Genomic DNA, 16,508 nt, shown 5'->3' on the forward strand with positions numbered 1-16,508 from the left:
CAGAAGTTGTCTTGAAGTCGGTACGGCCAATCTGCCGAGTCCCAAAAACACCATCGAACAAAAAAAAAAACTGACCATTTATTCTATCTCTCGCTATATATATATATATATATTAGTACACATGCTAATGATTATCAATTCAATACAATCATTAACTGGGGCGGCAGGGTAGCCTAGTGGTTAAACCCCCGAGCTGACAAGGTACAAATCTGCCGTTCTGCCCCTGCACAGGCAGTTAACCCACTGTTCCTAGGCCGTCATTGAAAATAAGAATTTGTTCTTAACTGACTTGCCTAGTTAAAAAAATAAAAAATAAACTGAAACAGAAACAGAAACAGCTGTGTAGGAGGAATAAAACCGGTTGAGGAACAGCCAAACTCGGCTAACAAGGTGAGGTTGATGAAGACAGTTTACTGTCAAAAGTCATACACCATGGCAAGACTGAGCATAGCAACAAGACACAAGGTAGTTATACTGCATCAACAAGGTCTCTCCCAGGCAGACAGACAGGGGTTTCCAGATGTGCTGCTCTTTTGAAGAAGCACAAAGAAACGGGCAACGTTGAGGACCGTAGATGCAGTAGTCGGCCAAGGAAACTTACTGCAGCAGATAAGACATATCATGCTTCCTTCCCATCGCAATCGGAGATGTCCAGCAGTGCCATCAGCTCAGAATTGGCAGAAAACAGTGGGGCCCTGGTACACCCATCTACTGTCAGAAGTGGCCTTCATGGAAGACTTGCGAACAAAAAGTCATACCTCCGACGTGGAAACTGCATGAAAACACAGGAACTGGGGTGCAGAAAAATGTCAGCAGGTGCTCTGGACTAATGAGTCAACAGACGCGTCACAAGTCCTCAACTGGCAGCTTCATTAAATAGTACCCACAAACACCACTCTCAAAGTCAACAGTGAAGGATATCTTCAACCACCAACTTACCATCCTGAGACAAGGCTGACCCAGACAGGAAGATCACATCAGTGACTCAACCCACTCAAGTGACGCACCCCTCCTAGGGACGGTATGAAAGAGCCCTAGTAAGCCAGTGACTCAGCCCCTGTAATGGGGTTAGAGGCAGAGAATCCCAGTGGAAAGAGGGGAACCGCCCTTGCTGTCCCTGCCTGGCCGGTTCCCCTCTTTCCAGTAGCAGTAAAACCTTGAAATCAACCCTTGCCTTGACTGGAAGCCAGTGTAGGGAGGCTAGCACTGGAGTAATATGATCAAATTTTTTTGTTCTAGTCAGGATTCTAGCAGTCGTATTTAGCACTAACTGAAGTCCTCTTGCTCAGTTGTGCACCGGGGCCTCCCACTCTTTCTATTCTGGTTAGAGACCGTTTGTGCGGTTCTGTGAAGGGAGTAGTACACAGCATTGTACGAGATCTTCAGTTTCCCGGCCATTTCCATCATGGAATAGCCTTTTAATTTCTCAGAACAAGAACAGCCTGACGAGTTTCAGAAGAAAGGTCTTTGTTTTTGGCCATTTTGAGCCTGTAATCGAACCCACAAATGCTGATGCTCCAGAAACTAAACTAGTCTACAGAAGGCCAGTTTTATTGCTTCTTTAATCAGAACAACAGTTTAAGAAATCAGATGTTTCCAGCTACAATAGTCATTTACAACATTAACAACGTCTACACTGTCTTTCTGAACAATTTGATGTTATTTTAATGGACAAAACACCTTGCTTTTCTTTCAAAAACAAGGACATTTCTAAATGACCCGAACTTTTGAAGGGAAGTGTGTGTATTTATTTATACAACCAATTTTCCAGTCAAGTTTGGACACCTACTCATTCATGAGTTTTCATTCTTTCTTTTTACTATTTTCTACGTTGTAGAATAATAGTGAAGACATCAACACTATGAAGTAACTTTTATGTTAAACAAATCAGACTATATTTTATATTTGATATTCTTCAAAGTAGCCACCCTTTGCCTTGACAGCTTTGCACACTTTTGGCATTCTATCAAACAGCTTCATGAGGTAGTCACCTGTAATGCATTTCAATTAACAGTTGTGCCTTGTTAAGAGTGAATTTGTGGATTTTCTTTCCTTAATGCGTTTGAGCCTATCAGTTGTGTTGTGACAAGGTAGGGGTGGTATACAGAAGATAGCCCTATTTGGTAAAAGACCCAAGTCCATATTATGGCAAGAATAGCTCAAATAGTCAAAGAGAAATGACAGTCCCATCATTACTTTAAGACCTGGTCAGTCTAGAAAATTTAAAGCATTTTGAACGTTTCTTCAAGTGCAGTCACAAACCATCAAGCACTATAATGAAACTGTCTCTCATGAGGACCGCCACAGGAAAGGAAGATCCAGAGTTACCTCTGCTGCACAGGATAAGTTCATTAGTTAACGGCCTCAGAAATTGCAGCCCAAGTAAATGCTTCATGAGTTCAAGTAACAGACACATCTCAACATCTGCTGTTCAGAGGAGACTGCGTGAATCAGGTCTTCATGGTCGAATTGCTCCCACAGTTGACCGTTTTTGTCCGATCAAAAACCAAGCCATATGGTTGAAGGAATTGTCTAGAGAGTTCCGAGACAGAATTGTGTCAAGGCACAGATCTGGGGAAGGGTACCAAGACAATGTCTGCAGCATTGAAGGTCCCCAAGAACACAGTGGCCTTCATCATTCTTAAGTGGAAGATGTTTGTAACCACCAAGACTCTTCCTTGAGCTGGCCGCACAGCCACACTGAGCAATCAGGGGAGAAGGGCCTTGGAACCAGATGGTCACTCTGACAGAGCTCCAGAGTTCCTCTGTGGAGATGAGAGAACCTTCCAGAAGGACAACCATCTCTGCAGCACTCCACCAATGAACTGCACCTCAAATTGCAGCCCAAATAAATGCTTCACAGAGTTCAAGTTAGACACATCTCAACATCAACTGTTCAGAGTAGACTGTGTGAATCAGGCCTTCATGGTTGAATTGCTGCAAAGAAACCACTACTAAAGGACACCAATTACAAGAGACTTGCTTGGGCCAAGAAACACGAGCAATTGGCATTAGACTGGTGGATATCTGTCCTTTTGGTCTGATGAGTCCAAATTTGAGATTTTTGGTTCTAACCGCCATGTCTGTGAAATGCCAAGAGTGCAAAACTGTCATCAAGGTTGAAGAGTAGACTTTTTTGAAGAATCTAAAATGTAAAATATATTTTGATTTGTTTAACATTGTTTTTGTTTTCTACATGATTCCATATGTGGTATTTCATCGTTTTGTCTTCACTATTATTCTACAATGTAGAAAATGATACAAATAAATAAATCCTTGAATGCGTAGGTGTGTCTGAACTTTTGACTGGTACTGTGAAAATTTCTTGCCATCCTATGGCAGCGTGTGGGAAATTGCAGTGAACTTGCTTTAAAATGGCAATCATTTCTCCACGTCTCATGGCAGAATGTGAACAATTGGAGGAAATTAAATCCTAAACAAAAGAAGTTGCTCGCCGTTGGGAGGGGGGCTGCTAAAATGTTTTGGTCGCAAGGTGCGGAAGTGGAAAAATGGCCCCCAAAAATAACTGCATGTGTGGATATGGGTACGCACACCCGTGAGCCACTGTGGCCACTCTTGATGAGTTCAGTTTTTTGACGGTTTCCTTGTGGGGTCTGACTCTCTGCACACGCGGTGGTGGGGGTGTTGTGGGTGGTATTTATGCTTAGCCATCCCTTACTCATTGTCAGTAATTGATCTAATTTAATTGTTTGGCCTTTGATAGGGCTTGGGCCATGAGTCGGTCATATTTTTGTTTTTCCTCCTCTCTTTCCAAATACTGTTACTCTCCTTATTTCCTGAATGGACATTTGATATTCATGTAGGCCTTAGAGATGTCTTCTTTGATAGAGTACGGCAACTAGCTATACAGTCTGTTTACACAGTCTCCCGAGGTCCTAAATGAGTACATCCCTCTGTTGGCTGTGTAAACGGTTTCCTCCCCACGGTGGGAGTAAATTAAGGCTTTGCGGTAATAAGGAGCCATCTTGGCTCTCAGCGGTCGGTTAATTGGGCCAGGGAGGGCAGCAGGGGCCACAGTGTGGCTGAGTGTGAGGAGCTGAATGGCTGTGGACGACCGCAGGCTCATGTGCTTTATCCCTCCCTGAATGGACCCGTCCTGAGCCGCGCAGAGGTCAGCTGGTAATCATCATGGCATTGAAGGCCGATCGGCTGCACCGTGGAAGAATAGCAGCCACTTGAGTTTTAGCAACATCCTGCGCTGGTTTAGCTTCATGAATAATGTATAAGGCGTGTATCACTCTGTCATCCGCCTCGCTCTTATCTCCTGCAGGGAGAGCTTCAGTGGGAGACTCGAGGGGCAGAACCTGCATATCAGACACACTCATCTTCCTACATTATTAAACATGATTTACATATTTCATTGAGCTCATGCCTCTGTGAATCGCTGTCTACTTAGCATTCAGATGAGGCTGGGATTTGGGTAATGGATATTAGATTTGTAGATTGAGATCTCGTTGCTATATTTTTTTGTAGGAAGTGCAGTCGTACATATAGCATAGTCGTGATACCTACTACTCATCAGTGTTGGACGAGTAGCTCTTGAAATAGATTTTGTAGTTTTTTGGCAGGGGATTTGTAAATATTTGCTTCCAAGTTTAAAAAGAGAAACTGATCCACCTTTGCTGTACTTTCCTGACTGTCTCATCACATTCTCTTTTTCTCTCTTTGTCAGGTCCAGGAAGGTGACAGCTTTGGCCGATCCCTTACGGAAAGTATCCCTACGGAAAAGAGACCTGGATTTGGAGTTGGAGGTGCTGGAGACGGCAGCGACGCTGGTAGAGGAAGAAGAGAAGGTGGAGGACGGGGGGAAAAGCCCCAGTAGAACTCCTCTGTCACACATCAGAGAGGAGTCCGACAGCAACGACAGTAGCAGCGACTCGTCTGAGGAGAGTGAGGACTCTGAAGCTGAAGGGAAGGACTGTGCTGACAGAACAGAGGGAGGAGGAGAGAGAGCCGAGGCCATCCCCATACATCCCCAGCCTGCTGCCCCTCCCGTCCACCAGGAGTCCTGTGCTGTTCTCACATCATCCGAGAGGAAGCCCAGCACCCTCCCATCTGCTGTGTCCTGCCCCAGACAGCTGATCCAGGAGCTGGGAGAGAGGGTGGAGGAGGGGCTGTGGATTTCAGCACAGCCTCAGGGCAGCAGGCATTCCAGGAGCAGTGCACAGGGAGAGGCAGAGAGAGACTGTTCACAGCCTGCGACTGCCACAGCCACTGCAACAGATACTGCCTGCACAGGGGCTTTCCTAGAGCTGAGTCCTCGCAGAAACCCTCTTCTGATTGTCAAAACAGATACTGGTGATTATCTTGATGAGGATGATATCGATGAGGATGACTATTAGCAGATGTCACAGAAAACATGTCGTTAAGGAACTTTACATGCATGCATGACAGCTGATGTCACGGATGCTTATTTGCCCACAATCAATAATAACTTCTGTATTGTTATTTTTGTATTTTCTTACTTCTAAAATGGAAATGTTGATTAATTTATAGATACATAGCATGGCTCATTTTAGTGTTATAGCTCACTTGAGGAGTTTCAAAAGCTTCCATACTTTGTGTCTATGTGCAAAGCTTTTCATACCAAGCTAAGCATTTTGTTAATAAAACTGATTATATGAATTATGCAGATTACTCAGATCTATTCAAGGGGATGCAGCCATTGCATTGCACTTTGTTTGTTGGCTCTTAGATTAGCATATGCATTTCATGCACAACCATTTCCTTCCAAGAAAGGAGAAGGGGTGGTGGTTGTTGGGAGATAAGAAACAGGACAGACCCCAACAGGAAATGTCAGCTGCTGCTTCGGAATTTCTCTTGAGACATTGACTTCTCATGTAGAATGCAGTGACTTTACTGCCAACACTGGTACACTTCATGGTACCCTGCCAACACTAAAAACTTAAGTTTAAAATGTGTTCACACATTGTTACTGTTTGAACTTAAATTACAAAATTGTTGGCGCTATGCATTGAGGTACATAGCATTCTCCTGGCATCCGCCAAACCCAGATTTGTCCCTCCAGAGTCTGATGGTAGCGAGCTTTACACCACTCCAGCCGACGCTTGGCCATGTGCATGATGATCTTAGGGTTGTGTGTGGCTGCACGGCCATGGAAACCCATTTCATGAAGCTCCTGACAAACACTTATTGTGCTGACGTTGCTTCCAGAAGCAGTTTGGAACTCTGTAGTGAGTGTTGCAACCGAGGACAGACTATTTTTACGTGCTTCATCGTTCCGCTGTCCCGTTCTGTGAGCTTGTATGGCCTACCACTTCGCAGCTAAGCCGTTGTTGCTCCTATACGTTTCCACTTCACAATAACAGCACTTACAGTTGACCGGGGCAGCTCGAGCAGGGCGGAAATTTGACTAACCAACTTGTTGGAAAGGTGGCATCCTATGACCATGCCACGTTGAAAGTCCCTGAGCTCTTCAGTAAGGCCATTCTACTGCCAATGTTTGTCTATGGAGATTGCATGGCGGTGTGCTCGATTTTATACACCTGTACGCAACTGGTGTGGCTGAAATAGCCGAATTCACTAATTTGAGGGGATATCCACATACTTTTGTATGTCTATATATGTGTACTTGGAAAATCTACATATTTTTGTTTTAATGAATATCGCTAGAAACAACAGAATAAACCATTTTCAGTGACCTGCCTACAGTAGAAATGAGGATAATTATATGTCAACTTTATTTCTCAACTCTTAATATTGAGCAAATGACACTCTCTGGAGTATCTGACATAGGCTTTGAGCACCCACGAATAGGCTACCAGTGGCTGCTAGTAAGCTTTCTTGACTTGGAGATACATTTTTGCTAACCATTGTTCAACCGGCTCAACAGCTGCTCTTAGCAAAAATATGTTTGACACTACCTTTCCAGCTAATAGGCTATGTTAGAGTTTACACTTCCTCTTTTAATTATTGGGAGGTGAAAATAATGAAGAAACTGATGTTTTGACATCAAGCTGAAGTTTTATTCAGTGAAGAAACATCAGTCATCTTGAACAATGGATTAAAGTGAGCTAAAATGTATTATCTGCCATTTTTTGTTGAGTGCCTCTTTTTCTGCCTCATGGTAAGCCCGTTTCATGATTTTTGTCATTGTTGTCGAGCTCCTTGATATTTGGTATTTTATTAGGATTCCCATTAGCTATTGCGAAAGCAGCAGCTACTTCCTGGGGTCCACATGAAATATGACACAATACATAACATTAATAGACTGAACCCACTGTTCCTAGGCTGTCATTGAAAATAAGAATTTGTTCTTAACTGACTTGCCTAGTTAAATAAAGGTACAAAATATATGTAATTCTCATTGTGGTCGCTGTACTCTTTAGTACAGAACTACCGCCCGTATGGTGAGGATAGCCGCTTTGCAAGCTCTGCTTCAGACGCAGCCGTTAGGCAAGGGCAAATTTAAGTGTAGGAAAGGATGGTACCGCGTCTGTGCCACCAGTAAATACAGGTTGTAGTGTTAATCACCCTGCACAGTTTCCTCAGCAGGACAATTTTCTCAGCTTCTGGAAAGAAATGCTTTCAGCACAATTGTTGTTGCTCATTCATAGATAGAAACGTTAAACGAAAATAGTAATTGCCTCTAAACCTTCCAGCTGCCAACTGGACCCTATTCCAACTAAACTACTGAAAGAGCTACTTCCTGTGCTTGGCCCTCCTATGTTGAACACAATAAATTGCTCCCTATTCTCCGGATGTGTACCAAACTCACTAAAAGTTCCAGTAATAAAGCCTCTCCTGAAAAAGTTAAACCTTGACCCGGAAATATTTTAACTATTGGTAAAATAAATTATTTAAAGAATGATAGTAAAAAGCTTTGGAGCACCTTAAATGAAATTTTGGGGAAACGGGTAAACTCGGCTCCATCATTCATTGAATCAGATTCATCACAAAACCCACTGATTTTGCCAACTACTTTTAATTACTTTTTCATTGCTTATCTTGCCAAACTTAGGCATGTCATGCCAGCAACAAATGCTGACACAACATATCCCGGTATATCTGACCAAATTATGAAATACTAGCATTGTACTTTTGAATTCCGTAGAGTGAGTGTGGAAGAGGTGAAAAAATTGTCTATCAACTATGACAAGCCACTGTGGTCTGACAATCTGGATGAAAACTTACTGAGGATAATAGTGGACAATATTGCCACTCCTATTTGCCATATCTTCAATTTAAGCCTACTAGAAAGTATGTGCCCTCAGGCTTGGAGGGAAACAAAAGTCATTCCGCTACCCTACTGGCTCAAATAGCCAACCAATCATCCTGATACCAACTTTCAGCGCTCTTATAGGGAAGGACATTCAACAAGCACAGCACTTACACAAATGACTGATGTTTGGCTGAGAGAAATTGATGATATTAAGGTTGTACAAATGACTGACTGGTTGAGAGAAATTCATAAAAATGTGGCTCCTGTCTCAGCCTCCAGTATTTATGCTGCAGTAGTTTATGTGTCGGGGGGCTGGGGTCAGTTTGTTATATCTGGAGTACTTCTCCTGTCCTATTCGGTGTCCTGTGTGAATCTAAGTGTGCGTTCTCTAATTCTCTCCTTCTCTCTTTCTTTCTCTCTCTCGGAGGACCTGAGCCCTAGGACCATGCCCCAGGACTACCTGACATGATGACTCCTTGCTGTCCCCAGTCCACCTGGCCATGCTGCTGTTCCAGTTTCAACTGACCTGAGCCCTAGGACCATGCCCCAGGACTACCTGACATGATGACTCCTTGCTGTCCCCAGTCTACCTGGCCATGCTGCTGCTCCAGTTTCAACTTCCACCTGACTGTGCTGCTGCTCTAGTTTCAACTGTTCTGCCTTATTATTATTCGACCATGCTGGTCATTTATGAACATTGAACATCTTGACCATGTTCTGTTATAATCTCCACCCGGCACAGCCAGAAGAGGACTGGCCACCCCACATAGCCTGGTTCCTCTCTAGGTTTCTTCCTAGGTATTGGCCTTTCTAGGGAGTTTTTCCTAGCCACCGTGCTTCTCCACCTGCATTGCTTGCTGTTTGGGGTTTTAGGCTGGGTTTCTGTACAGCACTTTGAGATATCAGCTGATGTACGAAGGGCTATATAAATAAATTTGATTTGATTTGATTTGATTATCGATCATAGTCTGCTGCTGGAAAAAAACATGTTATGGCTTTACACCCCCTGCTATATTGTTGATAGAGTTATTTGTCTAACAGAACACAGAGGGTGTTTTTTAATGGAAGCCTCCAACATAATCCAGGTAAAATCAGGAATTCCCCAGGGTAGTTGTTTAGGCCCCTTTTTTCAATCTTTACTAACGACATGGTAGCCAATGTGTTTATGTATGCGGACGACTCAACACTATACACGTCAGCTACTACAGCAACTAAAATGACCGCAACACTTAATAAAGAGCTGCAGTTTGTTTCAGAATGGGTGGCAAGGAATAAGTTAGTCATAAATATTTCCAAAACTAAATACATTGTATTTGGGACAAATCATTCACTAAATCCTAAACCTTAGCTACATCTCGTAATGAATCGTGGAAATTTAGCAAGTTGAGGTGACTAAATTGCTTGGAGTACACTGGATTGTAAACTGTCATGGTCAAAACATATTGATACAACAGTAGCTAAAACGTCTGTTCATAATAAAGCGTTACTCTGCCTTAACAACACTATCATCAAGGTAGGCCCTAGTTTTGTCACACCTAGGCTTTTGTTCAGTAGTGTGGTCAAGTGCCACAAAGAGGGAATTAGGGAAATTGCAGTTGGCTCAGAACAGGGCAGCACAGCTGGCCCTTAAAAGTACACAGAGAGCTAATGTTTAATGATGTGCATGTCAATCTCTCATGGCTTAAAGTGGAATGGAGATTGACGTCATCACTACTTGTTTTTGTAAGAAGTGTTGAAAAGCGGAATGTTTCCCGAGCTGTCTGTTTTAAACTACTAGCACACAGCTCGGACACCCATGCATGCCCCACAAGACATGCCACCAGAAGTCTCTTCACAATTCCTAAGTCCAGAACAGACTATGGGAGGTGCACATTGCTACATAGAGCCATGACTACATGGAACTCTATTCCACATCAGGTAACTGATGCAAACAGTAGAATCAGATAGAAAAGAAAACAAATACCTTATGGAACATCGGAGACTGTGAAGAGACACACGTACAGACACCCATACGCATACATTATTATACATTTTGTTTTGTAGATGTGTAGTGGTGTACTAATGTTATGATGCACTGTTTTAATTTTTGTTTTATATGTAATGTAAGTTCTTTAATGTTTGGACCCCAGGAAGAGTAGCTCCTGCCTTGTCATATTTCACTGCTTTTGTCAAAAAATTATGCAGAAGAACTAATCCATGCTTTTGTCACTTCTAGATTAGACTACTGCAATGCTCTACTCTCCGGCTACCCAGATAAAGCACTAAATAATCTTCATTTAGTGCTAAATACAGCTGCTAGATTCTTGACTAGAACCCCAAAATTGTATCATATTACTCCAGTGCTAGCGCCTCTGCACTGGCTTCCTGTTTAGGCTAGGACTGATTTTAAGGTTTTACTGCTAACCTACAAAGCATTGCATGGACTTGCTCCTACCTGTCTCTGCCACTTTGTCCTGCCGTACATACCTACACGTATGCTACAGTCACAATACGCAGTCCTCCTTATTGTCCCTAGAATTTCGAAACAAACAGCTGGCGGCAGAGCTTTCTCCTATAGAGCTCCATTTCTATGGAATGGTCTGCCTATCCATGTGAGAGACGCAGACTCGATCTGAGCCTTTAAGTCTTTACTGAAGACTAATCTCTTCAGTAGGTCCTATTATATTGCAAGATTGCGCCGACAGACATGGAAGCTCTGCTTCTAGCTCCTAAGCAACTTTGCAGTATTTCGTTTTTTGGTGTGTTATTTCTTACATTATTAGCCCAGAACATTTTTTATGTTATTACATACAGACGGAAGTTACTTTTGGATATCAGAGTGGCTGTAACTCAACAGCATTATGCCTCCCGAGTGGCGCATAATGAGTCTCCGCGACCAGGAGACTCATGGGGCGGCGCACAATTGGCCCAGCGTCGTTCTGGTTAGGGGAGGTTTTGGCTGGCCGGGATGTCCTTGTCCCATCGCACTCTAGCTACTCCTGTGGGGGGCCAGACGCATGCACGCTGGTCGCCAGTTGTACGGTGTTTCCTCCGACACGTTGGTGCGGCTGCCTTCCGGGTTAAGCGTGCAGTGTGTCAAGAAGTAGTGTGGCTTGGCAAGGTCGTGTTTCGGAGGACGCATGGTTCTCAACCTTCACCTCTCCCGGAGTTCGTGCAGGATTTGCAGCGATGGGACAAGACTGTAACTACCAATTGGATATGATGAAATTGGGGAGGAAAAGGGGTAAAAACTACAACAAAAAAACTCAGCATTACGACCAGATTCGACTTTCCCGAATTGGAACCTATGTTCATACCCCCCAGGACAATTTAACTTACCCCAGAGGCTGCTCCAAGATGCTGCCGGCAGAGAAGAGGTATTTGGAGTGGACTTCTAGTCCGACTCAGGAGGCGTGCACACCACCCACCGCTTCTGAGTATTTTACTCGCTAATGTTCAGTCAATAAGACAATAAAGTAGATGAGCTCAGGCCGAGGATCTCCTTCCAGAGAGACATCAGGGACTGTAACATACTCTGTTTCAAGGAATCATGGCTCACTCCGGATATACTGTCCCGTCCATACAGCCAGATGGGTTCTCAGTACATCGCGAAGACAGGAATAAAGAACTCTCCGGAATGAAGAAAGGCGGTGATGTATGTTTCACGATTAACTACTCATGATGTGATTGTGATAACGTACAGGAACTCAAGTCCTTTTGTTCACCTGGCCGTATTACCTCCCAAGAATATTCTCTTCGGTTATAGTCACAGCCGTGTATATTCCCCCTCAAGCCAATACCTCGACGGCCCTCAAGGAACTACACTGGACTTTGTGCAAACTGGAAACCACATATCCTGAGGCCGCATTTATTGTTGCTGAGGATTTTAACAAAGCACATTTGAGGAAAGCGCAACCGAAGTTCTATCAACACATTGCCTGTAGTACTCGTGCTACAAAACATCTCAACCATTGTTACTCTCCCTTCCGGGGTGGCTGCAAGAACCTTCCCACCTTCCCTTCGGCAAATCAGATCACGACTCCATGGCAGCATTCGTGCAAAACTGAAGGCGCGAACCACTGCATTTAACCACGGCAAGGTGACTGGGAATATGGTTGAATAGAAAGAGTGTAATTATTCACTCTGTAAGGCAATCAAAGGGCGAAATGTCAGTACAGAGACGACGTGGAGTCGGAATTCAACAGCTCAGACACGAGACGTATGTGGTAAGGTCTACAGACATTCACGGATTACAAAGGGAAAACCAGCCATGTCGCGGACACCGACATCTTGCTCCCTGAAAGGCTAAACAGCTTCTTCGCCCTCTTTGAGGATAACATAGTGCCACCAGCGCGATCTGCTCCCAAGGACTGTGGGCTCTCATTCTCCGTGGCCGACGTGAGTAAGACATTTAAGCGTGTTAACCTTTGCAAGGCTGCCGGTTCTGACGGTATCCCTAGCCGCATTCTCAGAGCATGCGCAGACCAGCTGGCTGGAATGTTTATGGACATATTCAATCTCTCCCTATCACAGTCTGCTGTCCCCACTTGCTTCAAGAAGTCCACCATTGTTCCTGTACCCAAGAAAACAAAGGTAACTGAACTAAATGACTATTGCCCTGTAGCACTCACTTCTGTCATCATGAAGTGCTTTCAGAGGCTAGTTAAGGATCATATCACCTCCACATTACCTGACACCCTAGACCCACTTCAATTTGCATAACGCCCCAATAGATCCACAGATGATGCAATCGCCATTGCGCTGCACCCTGCCCTATCCCATCTGGACAAGAGGAATGCCTATGTAAGAATTCTGTTCACTGACTATAGCTCAGCATTCAACACCGTAGTATCCAAGCTCATCATTAAACTTGGGTCTGAAACCCTCCCTGTGCAACTGGGTCCTGGACTTCCTGACGGGCCGCCCCCAGATGGTAAAGGTAGGAAATAACACCTCCAATAAACTGATCCTCAACATAGGGACCCCACAAGGGTGCGTGCTCAGCCCCTTCCTGCACCCCCTGTTCACCCATGAGGGTCTTAGGGGCCAAGCACGCATCCAACTCGATCAAGTTTGCAGACAACAGTAGTAGGCCTGATTACCAACAAACGACGAGACCGCTTACAGGGAGGTGAGGGTCCTGGCAGAGTGGTTCCAGGAAAATAACCTATCCCTCAACATCAACAAAACGAAGGAGCTGATCGTGGACTTCAGGAGAAAACAGAAAGAGCACGCCCCTATTCACATCGACGGGACCGCAGTGGAGAAGGTAAAACGCTTCAAGTTCCCCAGCGTACACATCGCTGACGATCTGAAATGGTCCACCCACACAGACAATATGGTGATGAAATTTGGATAGGCCCCTAAGACCCTCACAAACTTTTACAGACGTACAATTGAGAGCATCCTGTCAGTCTGTATCACCGGGCTCTCTAGAGGGGGAGCTGTCTGCCCAAGCATTACTGCCTGCTCTTCAGGACATCTACAGCACCCGATGTCCCAGGAAGGCCAAGAAGAACAGCAAGGACATCAACCACCCGAGCCATGGCCTGTTCACCCCACTATCATACAGAAGGCGAGGCCAGTACAGGTGCATCAAAGCTGGGACCGAGAGACCCAAGCTGTTTTTTAGTCTCAAGGCCATCAGACTGTTAAATAGCCATTACTAGCTGGCTTCCGCCCAGTTACTCAACCCTGTACCTTAGAGGCTGCTGCCCTATGGGGCGGCAGGTAGCCTAGTGGTTAGAGTGTTGGACTTGTAACCAAAAGGTTGCAAGATCAAATCCCCGAGCTGACAAGATGAAAATCTGTCGTTTCCCCCCTGAACAAGAACATCCACTGTTCCTAGGCCGTCATCGAAAATAAGAATTTGTTAACTGACTTGCCTCGTTAAATAAAGGTAAGATTTATAAATGTCCATAGAGATGGAATCACTGGTCACTTTAATATTTACATTCTGTTTTACTCCTTTCATATATATATGCTGTACTCTACTGTATTTTAGTCAATGCCACTCAGACATTGCTCATCCTAATGTGTTTATATTTCTTAATTCCTTTCTTTTACTTTTAGATTTCTGTGTTGTTGTGAATCTTTAGATACTACTGGACTGTTGAAGCTAGGAACACAAACATCTGATAAATATGTGTATGTCAGCAATAAAATTTGATTTGATTTAGTGTGGTCGGCCCAGGGGTGCGAAGGTAAACGGCAAGGCACTGGAGTGAAGAACCGCCCTTGCTGTCTCTGCCTGGCCGGCTCCCTTCTCTACTGGGATTCTCTGCCTATTACGGGGTTTGTCAATAGCTTCCTAGTGCACTATCATGCCGTCCCTAGGAAGGGTGCATCATGTCGTGCCAGGCTTTTTTCGTTATACCCTACTTGAGTGGGTTGAGTCACTGACATGATCTTCCTGTCTGTTTTTGCACCTCTTCTGACTTGTGTGGTGGAGGAGATCTTCGTGGGCTATACTCAGCCTCAGTCTTTCCTCAACCCTTAGCTAAGAGAGACTGGCATGCATAGTATGTATTTTAGCCCTCTGATTGCAATGAACAGCAAGATGTGCCGCTCTGTTCTGGGCCAGCTGCAGCATAACTAGGTCTTTCTTTGCAGCACTTCACCTCATGACTGGACAATAATCAAGATAAGACTAAACTAGAGCCTGCAGGACTTGATTTCTGGAGTGTGGTGTCAAAATCAGAGCATCTCTTTTTTTTATGGACACACATCTCCCTATCTTTACTAACAATTTAATCTATATGTTTTGACCATGACAGTTTACAGTCTAAGGTAACACCAAGTCATTTAGTTTCCTCCACTTGTTCAAAAGCCACACCATTCATTACCAGATTCAGCTGCAGTCTAGAGCTTTCCTTTATTTGCTGAAGCACGAAGGCCCTCCTGAACTCTTATCTACCAAATCTATTAATTTTGAAATGTAAATGACTTCTCCTTGACATGATCATTGACCTGATGATATACAACATTTTTGCTAATGTTTGATGGGGGTCCCTGGGTGACTGGTTTGCCTGGGAAGTTTGCCTGGGAGGTGGTCCCTGGGGGTCCCTTAGCAACAAAAGGTTGAAGACCCCTCTGTTCTATCAGTCAGCCGCTGGGGTGCCTTGCCGGGAAGCGATTTGCTATTTTCGCTCTGAGAGGCAGCAGTACAGTAAGCCCCTACAGAAGCTCCAGATTGATCGGAGCGGAGTAGAGGAGATTGGTGTCTAAACGGGGACACAGCAGCATGCAGGAGGGGTGATTGATTTATTTGGCATGAGTGGAGGAGTGTCGTCTACACAGCTCAATATCATCAGCTGCTTGCATCTCATGGGTGATGATAGAAAACAAACAAGGAAGCACATGTCACGTCAGGCAGATAGATGAGGGCTCTGTGTGGATCTGAGAACAGGAGCTGTTTGTTTGAGCGATAATAGCGCCTCAAGCAGCGCATAGATGGAGGGCCAGAGAGCAGGCAGAGACAAACCGCCACACTCCATACATACCAATACACATACCAGAACTGATGTGGAGGAGCCCTCATACACATGCGTAGGAGTTCTGCAGTGATCTACCACATACTGTACTAGCACTAGGGCATGCTCAAAACAGTGTCAATCAGAAGTATAGCTCTCCAGGAGGAGTGTTGGCCACAACTGCTTTGATGGGAGAGGGTCTTTGATGTCAACAACACAGGAGGCTGCTGAGAAGAGGACGGCTGGAATGGAGTGAATGGAATGGTATCAAACACATGGAAACCATGTGTTTGAGTGAGATTACCATTCCATCTATTCCATTCCAGCTGTTACTATGAGTCCGTCCTCCCCAATTAAGGTGCCACCAACCTCCTGTGGTCTACAATATAACTCAAGTGCTTAGTGGGTGAGCGAGGGAGTGATCGTGCATCATTGTAGCACGTGGTTGGCAGACCAGAATATTTCCTGAAGGATACTGCAGAAGTAAGGCTCAGGAGTCAGTGGTCATGATGGTTTCTTAGGTAGGTGGTCTCTGTAGTATTTGGGTTAGGGAGATGGATAGTGTCGTTAAGCGAGTCCCAAGAAGGGGCAACCTCCCTACCAGCCCCTAGGTGGCTAATCATCAGTGTGACTGGGATGAGGTGCCATATTGAGACTGTGGCCCATTTAAAACCTCCTCCATTCTGGGGACTGTGTGGCCCTGCGGGATGTGGCTACCTCTCCCTACTGGGGTTTCACATTGATTAAGTGACACTAGGTTCCATAGCCGTTTTTCATCTTAAAGTGGCCTCGGTATGTCCCATTACCACAGCCTTCTCAGAGCTCGACAAGAGGACCACAGCCAAGCTCTGCAT

At 44.7% G+C, this 16,508-nt stretch overlaps 1 protein-coding gene across 1 annotated transcript in view; it reads left to right on the plus strand.

The window, feature by feature from the left end:
• The window catches only part of LOC109890930 (protein SHQ1 homolog), a 37,429-nt gene extending 31,780 nt beyond the window's left edge, over positions 1-5,649 (plus strand). Inside the window, exon 12 of the mRNA XM_020483088.2 lies at positions 4,694-5,649. Within this exon, the coding sequence (XP_020338677.1) occupies positions 4,694-5,363 (670 nt within the window). The 3' untranslated portion in view covers positions 5,364-5,649. The remainder of the gene's footprint in view (positions 1-4,693) is intronic.
• The last annotated feature ends 10,859 nt before the right edge of the window (positions 5,650-16,508 follow it).

The sequence above is a fragment of the Oncorhynchus kisutch genome, linkage group LG5 (assembly GCF_002021735.2).
Source record: "Oncorhynchus kisutch isolate 150728-3 linkage group LG5, Okis_V2, whole genome shotgun sequence".
NCBI lineage: Eukaryota > Metazoa > Chordata > Actinopteri > Salmoniformes > Salmonidae > Oncorhynchus > Oncorhynchus kisutch.